Source organism: Dromaius novaehollandiae, chromosome 1 (assembly GCF_036370855.1).
Source record: "Dromaius novaehollandiae isolate bDroNov1 chromosome 1, bDroNov1.hap1, whole genome shotgun sequence".
Classification (NCBI taxonomy): domain Eukaryota; kingdom Metazoa; phylum Chordata; class Aves; order Casuariiformes; family Dromaiidae; genus Dromaius; species Dromaius novaehollandiae.
In genome coordinates, this window is record NC_088098.1 from 160,132,344 (window position 1) to 160,155,203 (window position 22,860).

Consider the following 22,860-nt stretch of genomic DNA (forward strand, 5'->3'; position numbering starts at 1 on the left):
GCATCGTTGTGTCCTTTGACCAACCAGGAGTTTTCACACCTTGAGAATGTGCCTACTTATCCCTTGCAAATACATTTCAGTTTTTTCTTGACTTAGGTTTTATTTCTGGCAATCTAATTACAGAAAGTATACACTATGATGCTACCTGGTCACACTTAGGACTGCCCTTTCTAAATGTTGAGCAACTCACTGTAGATTTTACAGTGTGCCTAAGACTTGACTTGGTGGGTCTGTGATCTTCTATGCCTATGCTGAACACACAGGTTGCGCTTTTGGTTTTCATCCAATGACTTGTGAATCCATAACTCATCCGCAGTGTAAAGCTGCTTAGCATGAGCTCTGGCTCATCCAGATCTTTCTTTTTTTCAGGGACTGTTTGATGTGTGGTTTGCATCTGATTTTCTAATATGAGTCAGCAAATACAGGTGTGCTTGCTAGCATGGTTTTTAGAAGAATTGGTCTCTGTCTATTTGCCTAATGCTGGTATTTCCAATAAATGCAGTGGGCAATGGGGTTCTTCTAAAGGCTTTTCTGAGGAATCTTCTAATATTCTGTCTATGCTTCTAGCTCTGAGTCAAAAATATCATTTATCTTCCTGTTCTTATAGAGCACAACTGTATTTTTGAAGGGAACAGACTTTTAAATCAACTTGCTCCTTTGCCATTATTAAACAATTGTTTTGTTGTAACGTTTATATACAGGAAATAAAATGTACTTATATCACTTTTTCTTTTGCTTTTCTGTTATGAAGCTGGTAACATCCCCCTCTTCACTCTGCACTTTTTCAGAGAGTAATCAAAGCTATGTTTTTGTCGTTGAAAAGGTGGATACCATTGCTAGGGTATCTGCTATTAGTTTTTAATAAAAAGCATTTTTTTCAGAATATCAGTCTTAGAACATGTTCTAAATTCAGCTCAATATGATTTATGCACATTTAGAGCATGTTTTAGCGATTTTTCTGAACTAGGACTTAAGCATCTGCAGTTACCTGAGGCCTGTGTACTACTGTTTTTATCAAAGATCTCATTCATAAAGGCAAATACTTTTTTCAGTTTTGAAATCACAGACCCCTTGAAAACAATCTTAATGAGAGTGCCTATTAATCCAATAACACACTGATGCTTAAGAAAATAAAAAGCTATTTGACTAAATCAGAAAGATATCAGAGTATCTCACAAGTGTTACCCTTATGACCAGTATACACTGGTGATGGAAATGTTGGACTCTGACTCTTTTCAGTTTGCTTTAGATACTTGTATACATAGTGCTACATAAATGATTACAGCTCAGTGTGTTGTGCTTTGCGGTTGTTAGTTAGCAGTTGTGCCAAATACTGAAATGTTGCAGGAATTATTGCTAGATAGACACCCATGCTTAAATTTTAAGTGCTAACTTAACTGGTAGCACGACTTGCTGATTTAGATTAATTTTAAAATCAGAAAAAAATATGAAGGCCATAGCTGCCATCCTTTTCTATTGATATTGTTCATTAGAATATTTTAGCAACCATGATATGCTCATATCTGGTCACATTTTCTCTTCACAGCATTATTCAACCTTATACCAGTGGGACTTCGAGTTGTTGCTATCCAGGGTGTAAAGACTGGGTTGTATATAGCCCTAAATGGAGAAGGTTTCCTCTACACATCAGTAAGTACCATTCTGAGCTCTGTGTAAGAGATGCAGCTGAAGTTGAAATCTATACTAGAACGAGATGCTTATTCACTTGTAAGACATCCTGTGATGCATTATTTTTTGTCCTATGATGTATTATTTTTTGTATACTTATATATATGTATATGCATATAATACACACACGTGCACCTGTGTCCACATATGCAGCCTATCTATAAATGGGATATAGTAGAAATTACTTAGCACCATGTATGACAACCTGTCCATCAGCAGTCCTAAAAAAAATGTTCTCTAGAATTTTTTCTGATAGAATATACTGACAGTGTGCAGTACTCCACAAAAGTTATGATTTTTTATTCAATTCTCTAGAATTTGTAAATAAAGACCTACAATTATAAGTTAATCTTACTGATTTGTTTATCATAATCCAAAAGCTTCCACAACAGTTACTTTTATTGGTAAGACTTACATGTAAAGTAAATCCAAAAAGTCATTTACAGTCTTACTGTTTATCATAATCTTGTAATTCTATGCTGATCATTATTGATTTTTATATTTAAGATACCAGAAAAATATGAGTTCTGAGACGGACAATATCTCTGTGAAATGATCAAAGTTAAAGGGAAATTATTTTGAGTCACAAACAATACTGCTGTATAAAGTGAATGGAAAGTCCTCACATTGTCTAGGATATTCCAAATGATTTAATGCTAATCAGTCAGTGTGTTATTGTGAAAGGAAAGAGCCTCAATTTTGTGTAAATTTAGTATCTTAACCTCCTTTAAAACATAAACAGATTTTTAATACTAACAGGCAGTTCTATCAAATACTAACAAGGTGGTTTAAAAGATTTTTGGTTACAGTATTTTTATTGCTCTCAATGTTGAATTTGTTTTTCACAGCGCTTTTTGCATTTCTTACGTCACGTAATACTTAATTCCCCACTGAGTTACAATATGGTGCTTTGTTTTCAATATCCATTGAAAGGAAATTAGATAGATTAAGCTTCTGATGCCCTGAGGGAAGGTATTATGTTTGTTTCAAATATATTATTGACTTGGAAAAATTAATTGGGAAGAAAAAATGGAACTAATCTTGAACGTCAATGTCAATACAAAAAGAAAATTCCTACTTATAAAACACTGTTGGAAACTCCAGCAGTACGATCTAAAACATTTATTTTCTTCCATTCAAAATAAAAATTCTGTCACAGAGAAACATCATGCAATATTCCCTGTCAGTGAAGAAAACTGGAGCAGTTAGTGTTAATGCACTGCTAACTTCCCAGTTCCCCAGCATTTCATGTATGGAGCTCATATCCGTATGATGGTATGCACACAACCTTTTTGTGTGTTGGTACAGTCAGAGTATATTCCTGCCCAGTGCCAAGTCTGGAGTGAGTTCTCCTTCCTTCCTAAAGAACTATAAGGATTGTTTCCACCCTTGGAATGTGCCAGTTTCCAAAAATTCCTGGTTGGTAATACTGCTCAGTGAGAACCTCTGTGACTAAATTTTGGTATTCACTGTGTTTATGTACTGTTCTGGAAATGATACAACTTAAATTAATGGTGTCATCTGAAAGATGAAGAAAAGGTGGCTGTATCCAACCTCTGAAAAGATGTGGACCTGACCCTTAAAACATTCTCAAATCTACCAAGGTATTTCCATGACCTCAGTGGAAATCTAAATTGCTTTGCTTATATAGCTTGTTCTTTGGCAACACAGATTACTTATGGTTGTGATCAGTCTCATGGATATAAATAAAAGATCATGTACAAGGAAAATATAATATGCATGTTTAATGTTTTGCAGGACTGCATATTTTTCATTGCCATTTAGTGTCAAGATTTTTGGACTTATGACATATATTGCTTGGTTAAGCTGCTTAGTTATTGGTGGCTTATTAATTGCTTCTGAATTTTGTTCTGTGGATGTTATTGTATTTTTAACGTGTCTCACTTAAGGATTCCTTGGGGAGGGTGTCTCAATCTGTCACTCTACCCCATGTGAGGTAAGGAAGCAAATGTTTTTGGAAGGTACTCCTTACTCCTCCTCACGAAGAGAATAAAAAATGAGTGGCCCATTAGGTGACAAAGATAGGTGACACATAGAAAACTGATTGGAAGCCTGTAGGTTTTATGTATCCACAAAATGATTTTAAACTTAAGCTTTTTTCAAGTTGAGAAGTAGTAACATTTGGTAATCTAATGCAAATTTAAAGGTAGCAATTTCAAAATATTAGTGTGGTAATTTGGTTTTAGTTATTTCATATTAATGTATTGAAAACATTGGCAGTATATTTTCATCTTAGTAATTGCCTGTTTTCAGCTTAGAGTCTAATTTGAACATTAGAAGACAAAGCATCAAAGAGAAATATGTCTCCTTCCTAGGATGAAGATGAAGAAATACTGCACACAGAAGATTCTAAATACAGTCCTTTGTAGGAAACGAGTTTTAACCAATGTGTTTCTATTGTTTCTGTCTTATTACTGTCTTACTGTCTATTACTGCTGGATTTTTTGATTCTTTGGCAGTACTGTGTATCTATTGCTCCTGAGATACAGAAGTTATTTATTATATGTTATATATGTTTTTCCCCTTGGCTATTTAGGAAGGCTGGGAGAAAAATGTTTCTCGTAAAAGCTTTGATATGCCATCTGTCTTCGGTGAAAATAAGGGCAATATGATAGTCAAAATGTACACATATTTAGATATGTTACTAAGATATTAAAAATATTTCCCAAAACAGAAGCATGAACTATAGACTAAGTGGGTATTTGTTTTCTAAGTTGAGACTGAAGTCCTATGTAGTCGTCCACAGAATTTCTCAGTGTACCTTTTTCCATTCACGGTATATAAAACCTTTAGCCTGTGAGAATATTCTACATGTCGATGCCTCTCTTCAGAGTGAAAACGAAGGCCCCAGTTCAATTATTTTTGTAACTGGTGAGCTTCACATGATGCTGGCTAATTAAACAACAGAACTGACAGGAAATGAGTTATGTTTGATCTTCCTTTCTCTGATATGAAGTATTCAGTTAGAGGAACATGAAGGTACAGTGACCAGTTTTGCATGTAGATTGTCACATGCAGATATGCATTGTTGTCTTGCTTTGTTTTTTTAAAAACTTGTTTACGGTTGTTTGTGTCAGCTTTGAGTCTTTTTTATTTTTATTCTGCCATATTCGTATATGATTTTTTCAACTAATTTACAAAATTAGAACTAGACAGAAAAGTGCAGAAATATCATAGAAGAGCATTATGACAGTATTTCTTTCTTAGAGTAGAATTACAATGACAGAAAATTGTGTAAGAAAGAGCTTTTCATACTTATTTTACCTGCTCCAGCAGTTCAGATTTGTATTCTCTCCTTTGGGGATTAATCCAAGTCAGTGTCCCAGTAACATACCATTGAAGTCTTGTCACATAAAGAAGAAGGAAAATCTTTGGAGTTTGATAGGGCTTTGCAGAATTCTTGAGAGAAAATACTTTTCTAAAATTATAACTTTATTCTTCAATGAATTCAAGGTCATTACTGTAATTCCATGATTCATTGTTTTATATGATACAAAAGATGAGAATAAGAGCTTATTCATGTTCTTTTTATTTCTTCTTTGCACTTCCAAGGATTAGATCACTTAAAGACATACTAAGCATTAAGCTCAGCTTTTTTGTAGTTTTAGTTTATTGCATCCAACTTTATTTCTGTATATATGTATGTACACATATATATGTGTGTGTGTTTTTACATCCAAATATGTCTTGTTACAGTTAGGATATATTTATTTAGTGACAGCTTCCTAATTGTAGCTGCATATTAGTGACCAATGGGAATTATATTTATACAACTTTAAAAAGTAGAGATTTATTTTAGATGGATTAACAAAGTGTGAATAAGTCAGTATTTATGGCTGACTATGTGAAGGCTAGTCTGGGCAGGAAAAATTGGATTTTTCCATAAAGCAGCATCTCAGATGCTAGCAAGATTTTTGAGTAGTAAAATATGCTAAAGTCCAAAAATATTCCTCACTTCTATCTTAACTTTGGAAAGGTGGAGAAGATAAGGTTTTATTGAGGGGCTGGTCCTACCAAAGTAAAAAGGAGCAGAACTGGCTCTATACTCTGAAAAAAAGGAGCACATCTGCCGGTATTGTCTATCAAAAGTAGGTATTGCCTGCAGGAGGAAGATGGCAGTGCAGCATGTGACAGAAACTTTAGTGTATTTGATGCTAATTTTGGTCAAGTTACTCTATTAGTTCTGTCTAGGAGCTGAGCTATTGGATATTGCAGTGAAAATGCAACTTTGCCCAGAGTTTTAAAAGAGCAGGAAATAAACAAGTGATTTTTTTTCTTCTTTTTTTTTCTGCAAAAAGTACATTTTTTCAGCTTTCAAGGCTGCAGGTTCTTGTTTTGCGTCTCAGATTTTCTCGTATGATAACAGGATAAATTCAAAGATAAATACACTATATGTTTGTGCATTTTATGATTCCTGTTTTCCTAAGATGAAACTATGAGAATCTTTTTGGACGATACTATGTGATTTCCTCTCATGAAATACCTGATGTATCTTGGAGGGTTTTGAAAGGATTAGTGGTTATTCTTTCTAAGAGTAGTTCGGTGGGGTGTTATCAGTATTTGTTGGCTACCAGAATAGGAGAAAGAATAAGATGTAGAAAGGCAAAAATCCCTTTTTCTGAAACATCTCTACCTGCTTATACTTTCTTCTTTTTCCTTTTTACCCATTTCTTCTGCCGATTTTCATTAACACCCGAGATGTGGGTGAAACCGGAAATGGAAGAATACTTCTGTGATAATGGCAGCAGTAAACATTACAGTTACAGTAATTCACTGTATGGTTTCTTAGTGAGGTTGCTAAACTACAGATATGTTTTAAAATATGAATGGATCTACATGGCCAAAGTCGAAACTTTATGGTCAGCTCTTCTAGATGGAGTCCCGAACTGCAGCTGCAGGCAAATTTTCAGTCCAAGGCTCCTGTTCTAGATACGGAGCTAATGAGAATATTATCAGAAAAGTGTATAGAATAATAGAGACACATTGCCTAAGTTCTGGGAGACTTTATGAACTGTAGTTTCTTTAAAAGTAGAGACTATGCAATACTTGATTTACAGAATGGTCTTTTTGTAAGATGGAGATTTGAGTTTGATCTGTCATGTTACACCTTTGAAGTTGGTTAGGTAGTATTTCAGTGGTAGTAAGATCACAGTCTATGTCAGAGCCTTCATGAATGAGAGAAAATGTCAGTATGTGTAATTGGGAAGTGTATTTGCTATATCACCCTGGCAACTGCCAGCTGAAAGAAAACCAACTTCAGCATAGAGGATTTCTCCTGACATTTCAGCAGCTTCACAGTGTTGATGTTTCCAGTTTCTTTAAGACCACTTAATTGATCTCTTGCAGAAGAAATTTCAGCCTCAAGGAAGCGTATTGGATTATAGACAATACAGCTTGCAAAAGAATGAGAACTAAAGTAATCAGTAATTCTAGTATCTAAATTAAAGTCAGATGAAGAACTTGTTACTGTAGCTCCCACAAAACCTCTATTTGTGTTTTGGAATAATAATGCTTAACACCAACAGTACTTAAAAGGTTCAAAGGTGCAAAAAAAATATAATACAAAGAAAAGAAGAAAATTTAAACTAGGCAAAATGATAGAAGAAATTTGTTGTTTTAAAATTCATACTTTTTCTTTTATAAGAATAATTCAAAAGAGATTAGTTTGACATCAAGGCAGCATTTTTCTGTTGTCTTTGTGTTGTCTTCGTGGTCGACAGGTTTGAGCAGAGATTGTAGCCCATCTTGCAAGGTGCTGAAGAAATAGTTAAAAATATGTCTGTATGGAGAGATGTGGACAAATGTGAGCCTGCTTCACTATTTTAAAGCAGTAGGTTTTTGTTTTAGTAGTCAGAAAAATACCTAATAGGGTAGGGTAAATCTTAGTGTTCTTGAGGTATCTATGGTTTTGCAAGTGTAAATTTATTAGAATGGAGGGGCTGCTCTAATAATACTAATAAGAAAATAACGACTAATAAGAAACAAGATTTTCTTTCTTACCTCGGCCTTATGCTTTGGGGTCTTAACCTGCTCCCACACTATTATCTCCCAGTGCAAGGGACAGGACCTTAGTGCACTTGTCATTACCTGTGTCTTAGAGCTACTCTAGCATGCTTTGGGGAGGGGCAAATGGATGAATGTAATTGAAAATCGCAGCTTGTGATAAAGACTTTTGAAAAATCATTATGTTAACAACAGTATACTTAAGAATGTAAAAATATAGATTTTACACAAGATCCATTGGCTAATTTGAAGGCCTCACCACTAGAGTGCTCTATTATGTATGAATATCTTCTTCGCATGTTATCTTAAGTATCAATTGGAAGGTGACCTACACTTGCCTCATATAATAAAAGAAAAGTTTGTTTGAGAGGAGAGTAAATAGCACCTTTCAGGACTGCTTTCCTCTAAAAGTTGGTTTGCATTGCTCAAAAGGTAGAAAAGTACAACATGTTCCAGAAGTCATTGAAATACACTGACAGGGAGGAGGAAAACATTTGCATGATTTATGCTTATTTATATCTGTGTTTGGAGGTAGATAATTTGTCTCTCAAGTTGCCTACCAAAAATAAATACAGAAAATTGCTAATGTATTTATTTATACTATGGTGGCACTTCAGGAACAACTGAGAAACCAGTCCTGTTATATTGTACAAAATAGTCCCTTCTACTGAGTATAGTGGAAAAGGGGTATAAAATACATAAGTGAACAGTGTGTCACTTTTTCAAATGAATTAGGTTTTCACTACGTTTTGGGGTGGAATTTATTTAAACCAGTGTTCTAAGATGCAAGATGAGAAAAATGAGGCATACAGAGAAGCACAGGACTTTGATAACATGGGGTAAAAGAGAAGTGAGCAGGAAAGAGAGGAATGGAGTGAAGCTGAGATGACGAGACTGTGATAACACAGATTTTAAAAAGCAGAGAAATAGTGCAGTTGAGCAGAACAGAACTGTAGAAAACCTTATGATGACACCACTGTTCCTTGATGCTCATGTTGGCTCTTTCCTCTGAGTTTCCAACATGCAGGAGTGTTTACTATTTGAACTAAACATCGTGAACAATATAATGAAAGAGAAAACACTATTTTGAATATACAACAAAGATAATTAGTACTATAAAGAACACTGTATCTTAGTGGCTTCTTCATCTATGGCTGCTGTTTCACCCTGCTACCATTTATAGGCTCTGCTGGGGGTAATAACAGAATTTGACTCAAAAATTGCAGTGATGTTTCTGGACATTTACACCACATATGTGTGTCCTGTTTGGTTCATTTAGGTCCACAAGATCCTTAGCAAGACAGCCATAATTTTGTATCTGTAAGAAAAGCTATGTTATTTTTCATATTTGCTTAAAATCTTTTTTTCTTTTCTGATAATTTCTTTTCATAAGCACGTGCAAAAATCTTTCCATCTTTTGATATATGTATTCTCTTTCTCTAAGATTACAAAAATGCACATAAATTCATTAAAGGTAAAAAAGCTGCTTTTCCAAACTTCTTGTCAAAGCATGGATGATGAGAGTCAGCAGCTGTAGCTGGATATTTTTTAACTAATAATTGCATGACAAGGAATAGTATCTGTACATAGGTATGCCAAAATGAGGGTAATCTAATCTCATGCTTGAGGGAGTAAGATGATTGCCACAGGGATCGAGAGGAATGCTTTCCTCAGTATATGGCATTGCTTACGGTAGACGCATTGTGAGAGGTTTGCTCCTGAACTATTGTGCAATGGGCACGGCCAAAGGCTGGGCACAGCAGCTTCATCTACTCTGTCAAATTTATGCTTCCAGCATTTCTGTCCCTCATGGTAATCTCCCTGTATTTTTGCTCAATGTTTGTTTTGTTGCATAAATAGAACTACACTTTTCTGGATATTACTTTATTCACCACCGAGTTATTCTTAGGGATTCTGGCATATCTATAATCCTAAAGGTAGAATGCTGTCTCACTGTGTATTATATATTCTCCCAGTACCCTTTTCGTCTTTTGCTCTTTTACTTCCATGATAACTATCACTGCACAAGCCTATCAAAAAGGTGATGTTCAAAATTTCTAATTTTCCATTCATTACTATTTAATCTTACTCATCTATTGTATCAAAGTATGAAAAGTAGCTACCAAAGATTTAAAACTTCTCAAGCAAATTTTAGACAGTTATCAAAAATGTCGCTCATCAAAATCTGCTACTTCTTTGCATTACTGGTTGAATTGTTTGAATTGAATTAATATTCAAAATATTGAAGACAGTTGTAGATGTAAATGTTTATGTTTAAATCCCTTCCATAATAAATTTGATTGATAGAATATAATGAAGAGTGTTCTGTACATTTTCAAGATTTCTAGATAAGAAACAAGATAACACAAATAACTGTGTGGAGCAGAATGACAGCAGTTAGACAAATTGGGTGCTGTCTATCCATCACTGCTTTAGCTGCATAGCTAATGCAGCTTCTGTTATTCAGAGCTATTTCCAAAAGACATATGACTAGATATGTGGTTAGATCAATAGAAACAAATTGTGAGTTTTTAAATATAAAGTCTTTTTATAAAAAAGGATTCTCATGGGCTGAAGAATGGCAAGGCAAAGGTCTTTTTTCATTAAGCAAAAAAAGTTCATTATTACTTTGCAGAAAAGAAATAGTCAAATATAAATGTTATTAATTTTAATAATTAATTTTTAGAAATTTATCTGAAACTTCAGAGACATTGGTAAGGCATCCTTCATGTCTCATGATAGGATGTTGTGGGCTCAAGTATGTGATTATTAATGTATCATTGTACCTTTGCAGCACAATGCTTTATAATACATAGTCCTTAAGATTGAACTGAAAAATGAGTACAGTATATTTAACTTGCTAATGTACTATCCAGCCTTACACAATAGTGCTTTGTATAAAAGATACATTTCTATCAATACCAAGTATTGAAAAAAGCCACAGCAGTGTTCAACACTGCTGTAAAAAGAAAGCATTATTTGCAATGCAATAGCCATAAGTGTTTTCTGTATTAGTTTTATATATGTTAATGACTTATTTATGCATAATATTCATTATATTTATGGAACAAAACAGGTTTGGTATTATTCATGATTTGTGTTGTCTTATTTTACCTTGTCATTATACACATCTATTTTCTTATTACAGCATATCCATTTTGTCACTTTAATAGGCAAGTCTGTAGCTAAGCTAAGTGAAAGGTGAGATAAACAGTAGTAAATTTATTTTATATTAAAGTTATATTCTGCTGGAAAGGACAACTTTTACAGTGGGCTGAGTTCTGCATGGGAACTTGGCAGTCTGGACAGGCCTTACCCTGGCCCCCTTTCTTTTGGGCAGAGCCTATTAATCTGGGACCTGCTTGAGGGTGTTTATAGCCCCTGTCTTATGCATGTGTGTGGAGGGGGAAGGGGACCACTTGCATGAGCTTTTCTCTCTTGGATTTTCTGCAGTCATGGACTTAAAACAGCATGTGCCTATGCAAAACTGCAATAAACTGTGGGTGAATACATCCACATAAACAACTCGGATCATCTGTAAAGTACTTCCATTTCTGTGTGAGTGAAGCTTTCAGAAGGGATAACTCAAGACCATTTTTTTCCTTTAGCTAAATATGTGGTTAACTATTTCTGATTGGAGTTCACTTATAATGTAATTAATTGTATTAGCAGTGGTTTTTATGTATTCATTTATCCAAGATGTCCTATGAAAGCAAGTATCTTCTTGTATTTAGTTATAGCAAGCATGCAGTCTTCATCTCCCTCTTGGTTTCTCATTTCAAATAACTCTTTCTTCAATCCTCCACTTTCTCTGCTGGCAACTTTCCCTGCCAGTGATCCCTGGGGTAATTCCATGTGTAGCATATGATCATCTGTGCTCATCTAGGCAAGTATCATAGACCTTACAACCTGTTTTTGACATTTTTTATTGTCAAGCTTGACTCTTTCCAGCTCCCTCATCTTTTCCTCATTTGGGAAACTACTCAGTCCCCAAAGAGGCAGCGTTATGTAGAGGCAGGCAGATACAGACCCCTGGGAGCAGCGTATGTACTACATCTGTCGTGTTATCTGACAGAGCACTAACTGCGATGTAGCATTAGTACAGCAGCTAGGAGTGGTGGGGCCCTTTGGAGCTCACACCTTAGTGCAATCACATGCATCTTACATCAAATAAAAGTTCCAGTTTCAAATTTGTAGAGTATTGGCTGAATATTGCAGGGCTCTAAGACACTTTTCAGAAGTACCAAGTGTTGGCCTAACTCTGCTAATTATAATTGCTGACTTCAGTGGTAGCAGAGCTGGCATAATGGAGCACTTTGAAAAGTCCTTCGTGCAAGGGTTAAACTAGTGAAGGGTTTTTTGTGCAATGTTTATTCAAAATATTCTATTCGCTGTCAGACCAGAAGCTCTCTTGACTGATTTCTGTTGACTTGACAAGGATTCTTGTTTTTTAGCAGAATACAAATACAGCCTTGGGGAAATAATGTCTCTCCCTGAGGGCATCTTGAAAGGGATCGTAAGTCTGCAGAAAATAAGCACTCAAACCTGAATCCTGCACTAAAAGCTTGGGAGTAGGGGTGAATAGATGATTCACCACATCATGTTTGAGTTCAGTAATGACTGTGCTCTAAATTCTGTTCTCACAATCTATTTGTCACCATACATTTTGTAATGAAAAGTGATATGATACCACTACCTGTCAAAACAAAAACCCCTGGACATAATGTGCAGGGTCTGCAGGACATGCTATACTTCCAGTAAGCAAAACAAAAAGGTGAAGACTTAATTACCTGTGTGCCCCTTTGGTTTCCTTTTTCCAGTAGTATGTCATGTTGTGGATGGCTTTGGCTTACTAACAGGGCGATAGAGCCTCTTCAGCCCTGACAGATATTTACATTATATTACTTAATCTTTAGTGCAGTTGAGGCTGCAGAGCTGAAAACAAAGTGTTTCAGTGTGAAAATGAAACATCAATATTATGCAGCTTTGCAGATGTACGGCTCTAAAGTCCTAGAGTTTTCCACAAAAGGGATGTGATTGCCTAATTCACCATGGAATTGTTTACTTATTGCAGAGTTGCCTAACGGCTGGTGAATTTTAAAAAGATAGGGAAAGGGCTTTATACCACTGGCACAAAACAAAATATAGTCAACATTGTAAAAGCATAATATGTTCTCTTTTTCATGTCCCTTTTGGCCAGCATCTGACTTCAGGGTTGTGACTGATGTCTCCTAAATAGTTATACCCTGTCACATAGCCTTTCAGGCTACAGGCCAAAACCAAACACACTCCACATCATCAGTAAAGAGAATAATAATAATATGAAAAGACCTGATCTTAAAAGTAGTTTTGAAGACTTAAAGAACATGTAGAAGAGTACATTCATTTGCTAAGTATTGTTACTATTTCTTCTACCACACTTGTACATTAATATTTGAGTGTGGCTTTATTTTCTCAAACAAGGCTTTTAATTTTAATGAATTTTAATTAAAAAGTAGAACTGTTTATGATTAACCACACTACACAATATTCATTGGTATTTTATTCTTCTAAAATCTGTTTGGATGTTCCCTACACAAAATATAATACCAAGGGAAGAGCAAGGGACATGTCATTGAAATAATGTGAAAATAGACTGGTTGAACAAAAACATAAAATATAACTAAGTTTAAAAGATCGAGAAGTACTGTCACCATAAATTATTGTTCTTCTCAGGAAGATATGAACTGAAAAATATATTGCCTCAGAACTTAGTGGCAATTGTACTTTCATACCTTCATCAGAATTACTTTTCTTTTTATAATGACATAGAATAATTTGCCAGATTTTGTAGGGATATTTGCTGGACTCATTAGGTACCAGAGTGACTTGGATAAGTGTAAGCATCATTCTTATTCAGCTTCTTGAACAAACCAGAGGAGGGAGAATCCCTCTGTTTAACTCAATACCCAAATGCTGTTAGTAAAAAGTAGATTTAACTTCAACTTTTGCATATTGTGGTTTTTTTTTTTTTCCTTATGTTGTCTGGAGGACTCCTTTTGAGGTTTAGGGTAAGATATCAGGAGGCAGCATTTAATTTTTTTTTTTTTTTGTGACAGTTATGTTGGTTTTGAGGGGAACTGAATTGACTATTTTCTTCTTGACATTCAAATATCAGGAGTGTGCCCTTGTCTCTTCATTTTCAAGTATCTGTTGGCACCAGCAGCACAGGAGATGAAGGAATCAGCCTTTCAGTCATTTGAAGTGACAACTTCAGAAGCATCAACTGAGGCAATTCTATCACTCATTTAGCATTCATTTGAGCATGGAGGGTGGCTGTAAAATAGCCTTTGAAAACACAATAGTAAATTAAATTGATATTGCCCCTAAATACTTGCAGATACTTCACTGTATCTTTGACAACTGATAGCACCCTATCCTACACTATCCTATTCAGAATTTTGAAAGGCACTTTTCTTGAATTGATATGAATAGAGTAGAAGATGGATCAGTTGATCTTTGATTTTCGAAGATTTTTGTATGGAGACACCTGGTCTGTAGGTAATATCAGAGGAATAATGAGATAGTGTCTAGTGCACTGTGTCCTATTCATGGCTTTGGATATGTAAGTGGGGCATTGAGAAAGAAGGAAACGGAAGAAAGGATTAGGAATAAAAGATTGAAAGGTAGGGTCAGAGTTAGGTTCACTTCATATGCTGCCAATCATATGAAAACAGTGTCGCTAGTAAATTTTGCCTGAAACTGCTCAAAGTGAGAATATGCTCACTAGAAACTGTTAGAATTACACTGGTAGGAAGTTTGGGGGCACTGGGCATACCAGTGCAGACTAGATGTAAAGTCTCTACAAAGGGTCCTTTTATTCTGACAGATGACAGGCTTTGTTATCTATGAGTAGGCATGTTCAGTTTCATTATTATGTAGATATGCCAAACTCAGAAACATAGCATGGAGTCCTGATGTCCCAGTCGTCTTAGAAGTAAATGTGCTATAACCTTGTTATCCTCGTGACTTCAGTAGAACTCTTTTTGTCTGAGCCTGCAGTAGCAGAAATTTCTTGGATGGATCTGTAGAACCAAAATACTTGTGATGTAAATCTGAAGAAAATATTGATGTATTGTTTGTTTAATTAAAAAGTCACTTTAAAAGTCCATAAATGTAACTGGTCACTTAAGACATATTATTGAATAAGAGAATGATGAAGAGAATGATGAATAAAAGTTGTGAAACTGTCACTGTTTGCAATGCCATTTTCTGAATGTTAATGGGAGCAGAAAGTAGTTGATTGTGCTCAAACTTCACGTGAGTCAGCAAAAATGTGGTTTTTTAACATCCAGTTGGACTCAATATAGGGTAAAAAGGAAAGACATTATTTATCCTAATAAATATTGTTTGTTGTCTAAATTCATGGAATTTAATTAGGGTATTGCAAAATTAGTAGTAGAGTACATACTAGAAAATCTTCTTTGGTTGAGTTTTTCAGGGTAGAAGGAAAAATGTCAGCTTCTGAAAATGAAATTATTTTGATTTAGGATTACTTTTTTCTTGAACATTTAGCCAATTAAGTTGTAAACTAAACATTAAAAATATTTTTAAAGAGATACTTTGAAATTATCCAGGTAAACAGTTTTTTTCCAGAAATAGTTACTCGTCAGTATGTTCAGGATCTTGAATTGTATTCCTATTTAGGCTTGGAGAAAATGTTGAAATCTTGAATATTCTCATGGAACAAACAAGTGCTTTCTCATCCAGAGGAAGTTTTGAAGTTTATGTAATATCATTCTCCTGCTAGGTAAGGATCACTTGTGAGGTATTGTATGGCAGGTGAATTACCCAGCTAATGAATTTTACCTCATGTGAAAATTGAAAACCTGCATATTGAAGATCAGTTTTTTTAATCAAAACTGTAGATAATCACAAGGAAATAACAAAATAATGCTATTAGGTCTTGTCTATGTAAAGGGGTGCATGAGTATATGTCCCCACATACATGCATAAAAATCATGTAAGTTATACATAAAAGTGTAATTTAATCACAGACATTAAAGTAAAAAACCTCCTAATATAAGAATGAACTTATGCTCTGTTAGCATGTCCTAAATAATCCAAATTATTATCCAGTTTTACAAGAACTGAATATTTGTATTTTACAGATTCAGTGTTTTTTGTTGTTCTTCCATCAATAAAAGGAAAGTGTCGAAAATCAAATCAGGAAGTACTGCATTCAAGTGTATATAACAATAGTTTTATAAAAACACAGTGGAAATTGGACCATTTTTTTGCCCTTTTAGCTACTACCATCTCTTGATAATTCCAAATGAAATTCTGTTATATTTCTGTTAAAGACATTGGCTTGAGAAGTTTGCTAAAAATGTTTGTGCATGTGTAATGTTTTTTCTCAACAAAGATGTAACAACCTTTCTTTCTTCGCATTTCGTTCAACAGCACAACAAATATCGAAAAATGTCCACTTCTGTTTTCTCTCTTTTTTGTCAAGTCCTATTTGTTAAAGTCCAGTACTCTTTTCCTTTATCTCTGGATAGAAAAAGGAATTTTATTTGGCATTTCATGGCCTGGTGCTTTTTCTAAAGGTCTCCAGCTCAATTCCCTTCACTGGTAGACAGCGGGGGTTTCTCTGCCTCATGCTTAAGATTGTTAGTAGTGTCTTTCTGTTAATGTCAGATTGATATCACTCTGTGATTGGAATGACCTGGAAAGCAAACTCCGCTGGAAAGACCCCTATTAAGGTGACATATTGTTCCTTTATTGTGAAGTAAATCTCCAGTTCCAACTAAAGAACAACAGCAAACATATAATAAAAAAATTTGTTTATTTTACAGTATGAATAGATACAAACAAGAAAATATAAACATAAGTGAGTATTTGCACTAATGGATTTTTCTTTGGTGTATGCATTGCAGACATTAGTGTTGAAGCATTGAGAGGAAGAAAGGAGAAAGGTTTTTCTAGGACAGGTTGGTGAAAGGATAATCTTATATTTTTACTAGTGAAAGAATACACCCAGGAATTCTCATACGCCTCCATAGTTCCATATTTCTGTGTGGTCTCAGTGAGGGTTGAACTCGGCTGCTTCCATGGTGAGATGTTTATGAAACCAGAGCCTAAGGAGTACCAACAAATAACCATAATAATCATTTGAGATTTCAAATGGTGGCAGCGACTCCTTATTTTGTTAACATCTTTCACTTGCGGACCCGAAGAAACCTAGCATATAAAACACTAGTAAGCATCCTCATCTCCCCCCCCCCCCCCCCCCCGCCTTTTTTTTTAAGTTTACAAAGTTGTTCAATTTAGCAACTTAAGTGGTCATGGTAGCAGAAATACATAGCAAGTATTAAACGTATAGCAATGATATCAGATATATGAACATGTAAGGATAGAAGCTAGTCTGCATATAGCCTCTGGTTCTTTTCGTGGACTGTTTTTAAGCTAGGAAAGGACAGGTCTGCAAAATATGGGTCTCTGAATCTCTCATTGTTTTCTTGAATTCAAAAGTCGTCATAAACTAATAGTAGTGCCATAGGAAGTGGTATGAATGCAGTCACAGAGTCTTTTGTCACCTGGAAAAACTGTACTCCTAAGATGATTGCCCTAGATTGAAATGATTTTATGGTAGAATGAACTTAACTAATGTTTGAACTCTTTTTGTAACAAGAGTGTATGTGGGTTGTAGTATTGAATATCCTAATTTCTGCAACTAAATCATTACAGCCAAATTACACTGATCATCCATATGCTCTCTCTCTAGTAATTTCTCTCAAGCAGGTTCTTTAAAAATCCTCTCTTAATCCTTTTAACCAAAATACAAACAATGGCAGAACAGTGAGAAAAACAAGTATCTCTTCTTCATACAGTTTGTTGGCCATGAGCTAAAACCTCATGTCCAAAGTTGCTTTCGAAAAGGAGCTTTTTTGCTTCTCTTTTTTCTGTTTCTTGTGACTGTTTCTTACCTCAAGCTTGTTCTCTTAACTGAATGGACTACCCGAATACCTGAACTGAGATGTAATTTGTCCTGGGGGAATTTTATATAAAGCCGCTGTATCACTACACAGATAAAACTTTACTTTCACAACCTCATCTGGCCTGTTTGGTCCTCAGAGTGAAAGTCTCCTAGTTGTGCTAGAGTAAGACAAAGCAGCATTACCAGTAACCCAGCTACTCCTTGAAGTATGTTCCAATAGTCCTTGACAAAGTTCTGCTAAAGACTCTATTGTCTTCTGGGTTTAACTTCTACAGTGGAAAATAGTAAAAGAAAAATAACATTAAACAGAGGTAATCATTTCGGAAGTCAGATTAAGCATGTGAGCTGAATGATCCATAATGATTTAAAAATCCCATAGCTTAAAAATACTACATCCATGTTTTTGCAGGTAACTACTAAATGAAATGCAGTGAGATGTCAAGCACTCCAGGCCACAGTCCTATGAAATGCTGCTCTTAGATTGAGCCCGGACTTTTTAATGGCACTGTAGATGATTTGAACTGTAAATATCACTTAGAAAAATAGCTATACTTTTATACAGTTCTCTCTGCTTAAGTATATGGTGTCACTTGCAAAGTTTTTATGCTTGAAAGGAGTTTTGTCAATAAAATTGGACAGCATTCCTGCTTTTTGATGGGTTGTAATTAGTAGTTCAATTTTCTTTTCTCTTAAGCCTTAAAATTGCCATAATAATGTCACATCTTAGGCTGAAACTGAAAGAACTTCTTTGTTTCCATTTCTTTATTTTAAAATAGTACATTTTGTACAAAAAAGCTAATATGAGGCCAAAATATTAACCTAACTTTGAAGTTGCTATTTTTTTAAGATGCTGACAAATAAAATAAAATAACCTCTGAAGTTAATCATTAGTATGATAGCTCAAGAGACCAGTCTTGCCATTTGTCAGAGCTTCTGGCCCTAAGGAGCTCAATACGTATCCTTGAATATTTTTCGTAAGTGCAGCTCAGGATGTGTATAATGTATTATATGATTGCATTGTCAAATATGATCTCTGCCTTTGGGCTTAATGAGTGATTCTCAACACTTTTACTTGAAGCCCACTATAATCTGTTTGGGTTATAGTTCTCTCTTGTTATGTTTCTGAATGCTCTATGCCAGGGCATATGTATATATGTGTGTATATATATATGTACATATGTTTATATGCCAGGGAATGTAATATATGAAAATACATTTTTCATCTCTCACTTCTCCTTCCCTTTCACTTTAAAGATTACTTTCTGATATTTTATGGATGGTATGTTGAAAATTACTCATCTAGAAGACAGTATGAACATTTTTCCTAAAAATGGCCTGGAGCATGCTAGTATTAAGAAAGTCAAAGACAAGTTGTGCCTTTTGCCCCCCGCCCCCCCAAAGTCCAAACAAACAAACAAAAAAAGATCTTCAGAGAACTATATGACCTACCTTATATGTGTGTTCTTTCTTTTTTCCCCCTTGCTAAAAAGATAATCAAAACAGAGGATCTAATCATTACCCGCTTTTGTCAGAAGTGGTCAATGTTAGAGCCTAATTGACAGCAACCTTTACTGTGGTGAAGACATGAGGATAAATCCATCCTGTAGTATTGCTGCAGTGAGAGCCGCAGGTGCTTAGGGCAATGGGGTATCGGGCTGAAAGCAGAATGCCTGAGAGGTCAAAATTGGTAAGCACTTTGCAAGTAGTTTATGCAAAACTCAACTACAAATGAGTTTCATAGAAAAGTGCTTCATGTGCAATAGTTTCTAATGTTTAGTTTTCTACTTTGTTCATTAGAACTGTTCTCTGCTTTCCTGAAGGATGTGAAGGGTGCATTAAGGGTGGCTATACTTTTCATTCTATATAACCCAAAATAAGGGTGGGAGAGTTAAAGAGAAATGCATTCTTCCGTAGTAGAGTTAGCTAAATGTACGTATATGGAATTAGCAAATTTTTAATCTAAAGTATTCTGATGAGTTTTTTTCTATTTTCCATTATGTATAATAATCATTTGCCTTGCTTTTCAGAAAAGATTTTTGTATCAGTTGTAAAGGGAAAAAGAATGGTGTCATAAACGCAGTTTTCTAATGCACATCTCTGGGAAGTCCAATAGGTTAATTTCCAGGAGGATGTAGGAAGCAGACGAGTGCACCTGAACGCCCATATATATGAAATAGAAATTGCTGCAGAAATTGTTTTGAAATGAGAGTCCCACACGAGTAAAGAATACTGAACCAAATCTGTTACTGTAGGTAAATGGAATGAAAAGGTGTGAATAAATACATCATACTGCAGAGAGCTGAAAGGTAATTTGAGATTTTAAACTGTAGAATAGAAGTTTGTAATATAAGTTTGAATGGTCTCTGTAACATAAATGGAAGCCTTACTAATATGTAATGAACCTTTTCCTTTATTTCTCCCTTCTTTCTAATATACTGTTGCTGTGACTTATTACACTCAGGAAGCTATGTTCCTTCTTCACTAGAAAAATGAAGAAAGATCTTGGAGGGCATTTTGCTAATGGGAGTTTTTGGAATTTGTGTGGGATTTTTGTTTTTTGTTTTGTTTTGTTTTGTTTTGTTTTTTGCTCTACAGTTTTCTATACATGGGAAAAATACGATACTTGGTCTCCCATTGGTCCTTAGCTAAGAAATAAATGATACATTGCAGCAGTACTCATCATTTAGATGGTTCTCAGTCTTTTCCTCTTTGCTGTCAGTTCTTCTAACTTGGTTAATTAGTATGTGCATTTTGTCTCTGAAAGTGTATATATAATATACCATATATCCATTAACCTGATTTTTTTTGCAACAAATCAAAAATTCATTAAATAGAGCATATGTGATTCTTAAAGGTTAAAGTAAGTATAAGTATATTGTTCTGAAGACTCAAAAATGAGTATTTCCTTTTTTCCACTGTAATCCTTTGTTTCTTAAGCATGCTTCCAGCCTAACCTTTTTTTCTGTAGCAATGACATCATTCAAATGAAATATTTTCTTAAGGCACATCCTTAGAAAAAGTTTTCTCAGATACTCATGATCTTTGAAGATCTGCTTCAGAGCTTTAAAAAAACTTAGTAGAATATTTAAAGAAGTTCTGGTAACATATGATATTTGGGTTTATTTCTTTTAATACTTCCATTTCAATGTGACACATACTAATAAAACAAGGTAAGTGAGGAATAAACATTTTCAGACAGGTTCTTTCTCTCAGTGCATAAATTGGAATGTGGCACTATTGTAGCTTGCTGGAGTTAGGGAAAATCTGAATTTGGAATGTACTTTCTGTCGCGGCCCGAAAGGAGTCGTTCAGGACGACCTCCCTCCCGTTGGGACCAACGACCAAGTTCCTGATGCCCTTGGACTGAATTAAGGTGAAACGACACCAGCCAACCAGTTTTAAGATTTATTAACACAAAGATAAGGCACGTGGTCAAATAGGATCAGCTAGCTAGACAAGTCCCGTGCCACACGTTTCAAACAGATTCAACAAAGGAGAGGGAGAGAGGGAGAGAGAGACAGAGGGAGAGAAAGAAAAGATATCACCACCCGTGGATCCAGCGTTGTCCCGCTGGTCCTCTTCCTTTGGGAGTCTCAGCAGTGGGGGGAGGAGGGGGCTTCCGTCTGGTGGTAGGTGGGTCCTCTTCACACAGCTCGAGTTGGGTACCTCCGAAGAGGGACCCCGAACAAATAAATCCCTGGACAATTATACCTTCCAATCTAAGCTCTCCACTCCTCACGCGGTACTTCGGACCAATAGTAATTTTCTGGGTCTGGGGTCTCCTGCTCCTTATTGGATCTCATCGTTGTTCCTAGGCAGGCTGTTTTCTGCTGCAGTTTCTGCCGACAGGTGTGTCTCCATTGCTCGGGTTCTGCTATTGTCTCTCAAGGTCCTGACAAAGAGATGGTAACTCCAGCAATTAGCACTGTTTCACATGCAAATTGCTGGTAACTCCCTTATCGTTCCCGCCTGCACCAGCTCTGGGGCCCTTTCTCACCGAACTAGGGAGTGCGGCCTAAGGCTCCAGCAAATTCAGCCACTCATGCCAAGCAGGTTTTATAGAACTTGTGCTAAAAACGGACAATAATTTACAGTCCAGATCCCAAAGTCTCTGCCCGATTGTGGTCTCCTTCAGTGCAGGCTCGGTGTGTCCCGGGTGGTCGCAGGGAGACCATCTCGGGGGTCGCAGCAGCCCAGTCCTGTTTCTGCCAGGGACAGATGGCTTGTTCGTGGTTATGGCCTGCCTGCACCCCATGCACCAAGAAATGTTTAAGGCGAAAAGATTCATTCATCTGTCCGCCACACTTTCATGGAAAAGAGGTCAAAAAAGATGGAGTGAAAACAAAAGAGCTCTTGAGTTCAGGAGAGCTGACAGTTGTTAAAAGAGACAAAAATTAAAGAAAAAATAGAAAAAAATAAGAAACTGCTATGACTATGTTAGGGGTTGTTATGCTTTGAACATTAGTAAGAAATTGTAGAACAAGTGGAAACAGGATATGCGACTAAGGATAGATAGAAAGGAATTGCAGAAGTATGCAGATATATGGAGTGGGTGGGAGGTAGGGTGGAGGGAGGATGTAGAATCTAGCAGGATCTTTGCAGATATCATAGATAAATTCTTGAAAGAAAATATTGTATAAGCATACAAATGTTAAAACAGTAAGAAACAGCCCATATGAATTTATCAAGAATTGATTGTATGAAATCAGTCTCATTACCTTCTTTGATAGTGTAGCTGACCTAGTGGTAAGAGGAAAGCTTGGCATGTGCTATATCTTTTGTTTAATAGGGTTTTGATATTGAGAGGAGGGGGTTATGTTAATCTGTACAGTTGAGGAGTGAGGAAAGCATAATCAAGTGTATGTGGCAAGCAGTTATTTTTATGTTCATCTAGGATGCTACAAGAGGTAATTAGCTTAATTGTCAGTAAAGACAATGTCAGGAGAAAAATCTTTAACTACAAAAGGCACTGGGATGAGCTAAAACCTTGTTAATCATCTCACTGGAGGTTTCTAAGTGTGAGTTAGACAAACTCTTGTTGACATGATCTGGATTGACTTTCTTCTGATTCAGAGCAGGGAACTTCAGCAAAGTCAGTAACTTCTCTACCAAAAAGCATTTTCCAGTCCTACATTAACATGATTGCTCAGATTTACACAGTCTAAGGG

General features: G+C 35.7%; 1 protein-coding gene across 6 annotated transcripts in view; it reads left to right on the forward strand.

The window, feature by feature from the left end:
• Nucleotides 1-22,860, forward strand: part of FGF14 (fibroblast growth factor 14) — a 411,876-nt gene that overhangs the window by 309,871 nt on the left and 79,145 nt on the right. For all 6 annotated transcript variants that reach the window (XM_064504324.1, XM_026121620.2, XM_026121628.2 and 3 more), the window contains one exon: nt 1,547-1,650. In XM_064504324.1, the coding sequence (XP_064360394.1) occupies nt 1,547-1,650 (104 nt within the window). The remainder of the gene's footprint in view (nt 1-1,546; nt 1,651-22,860) is intronic.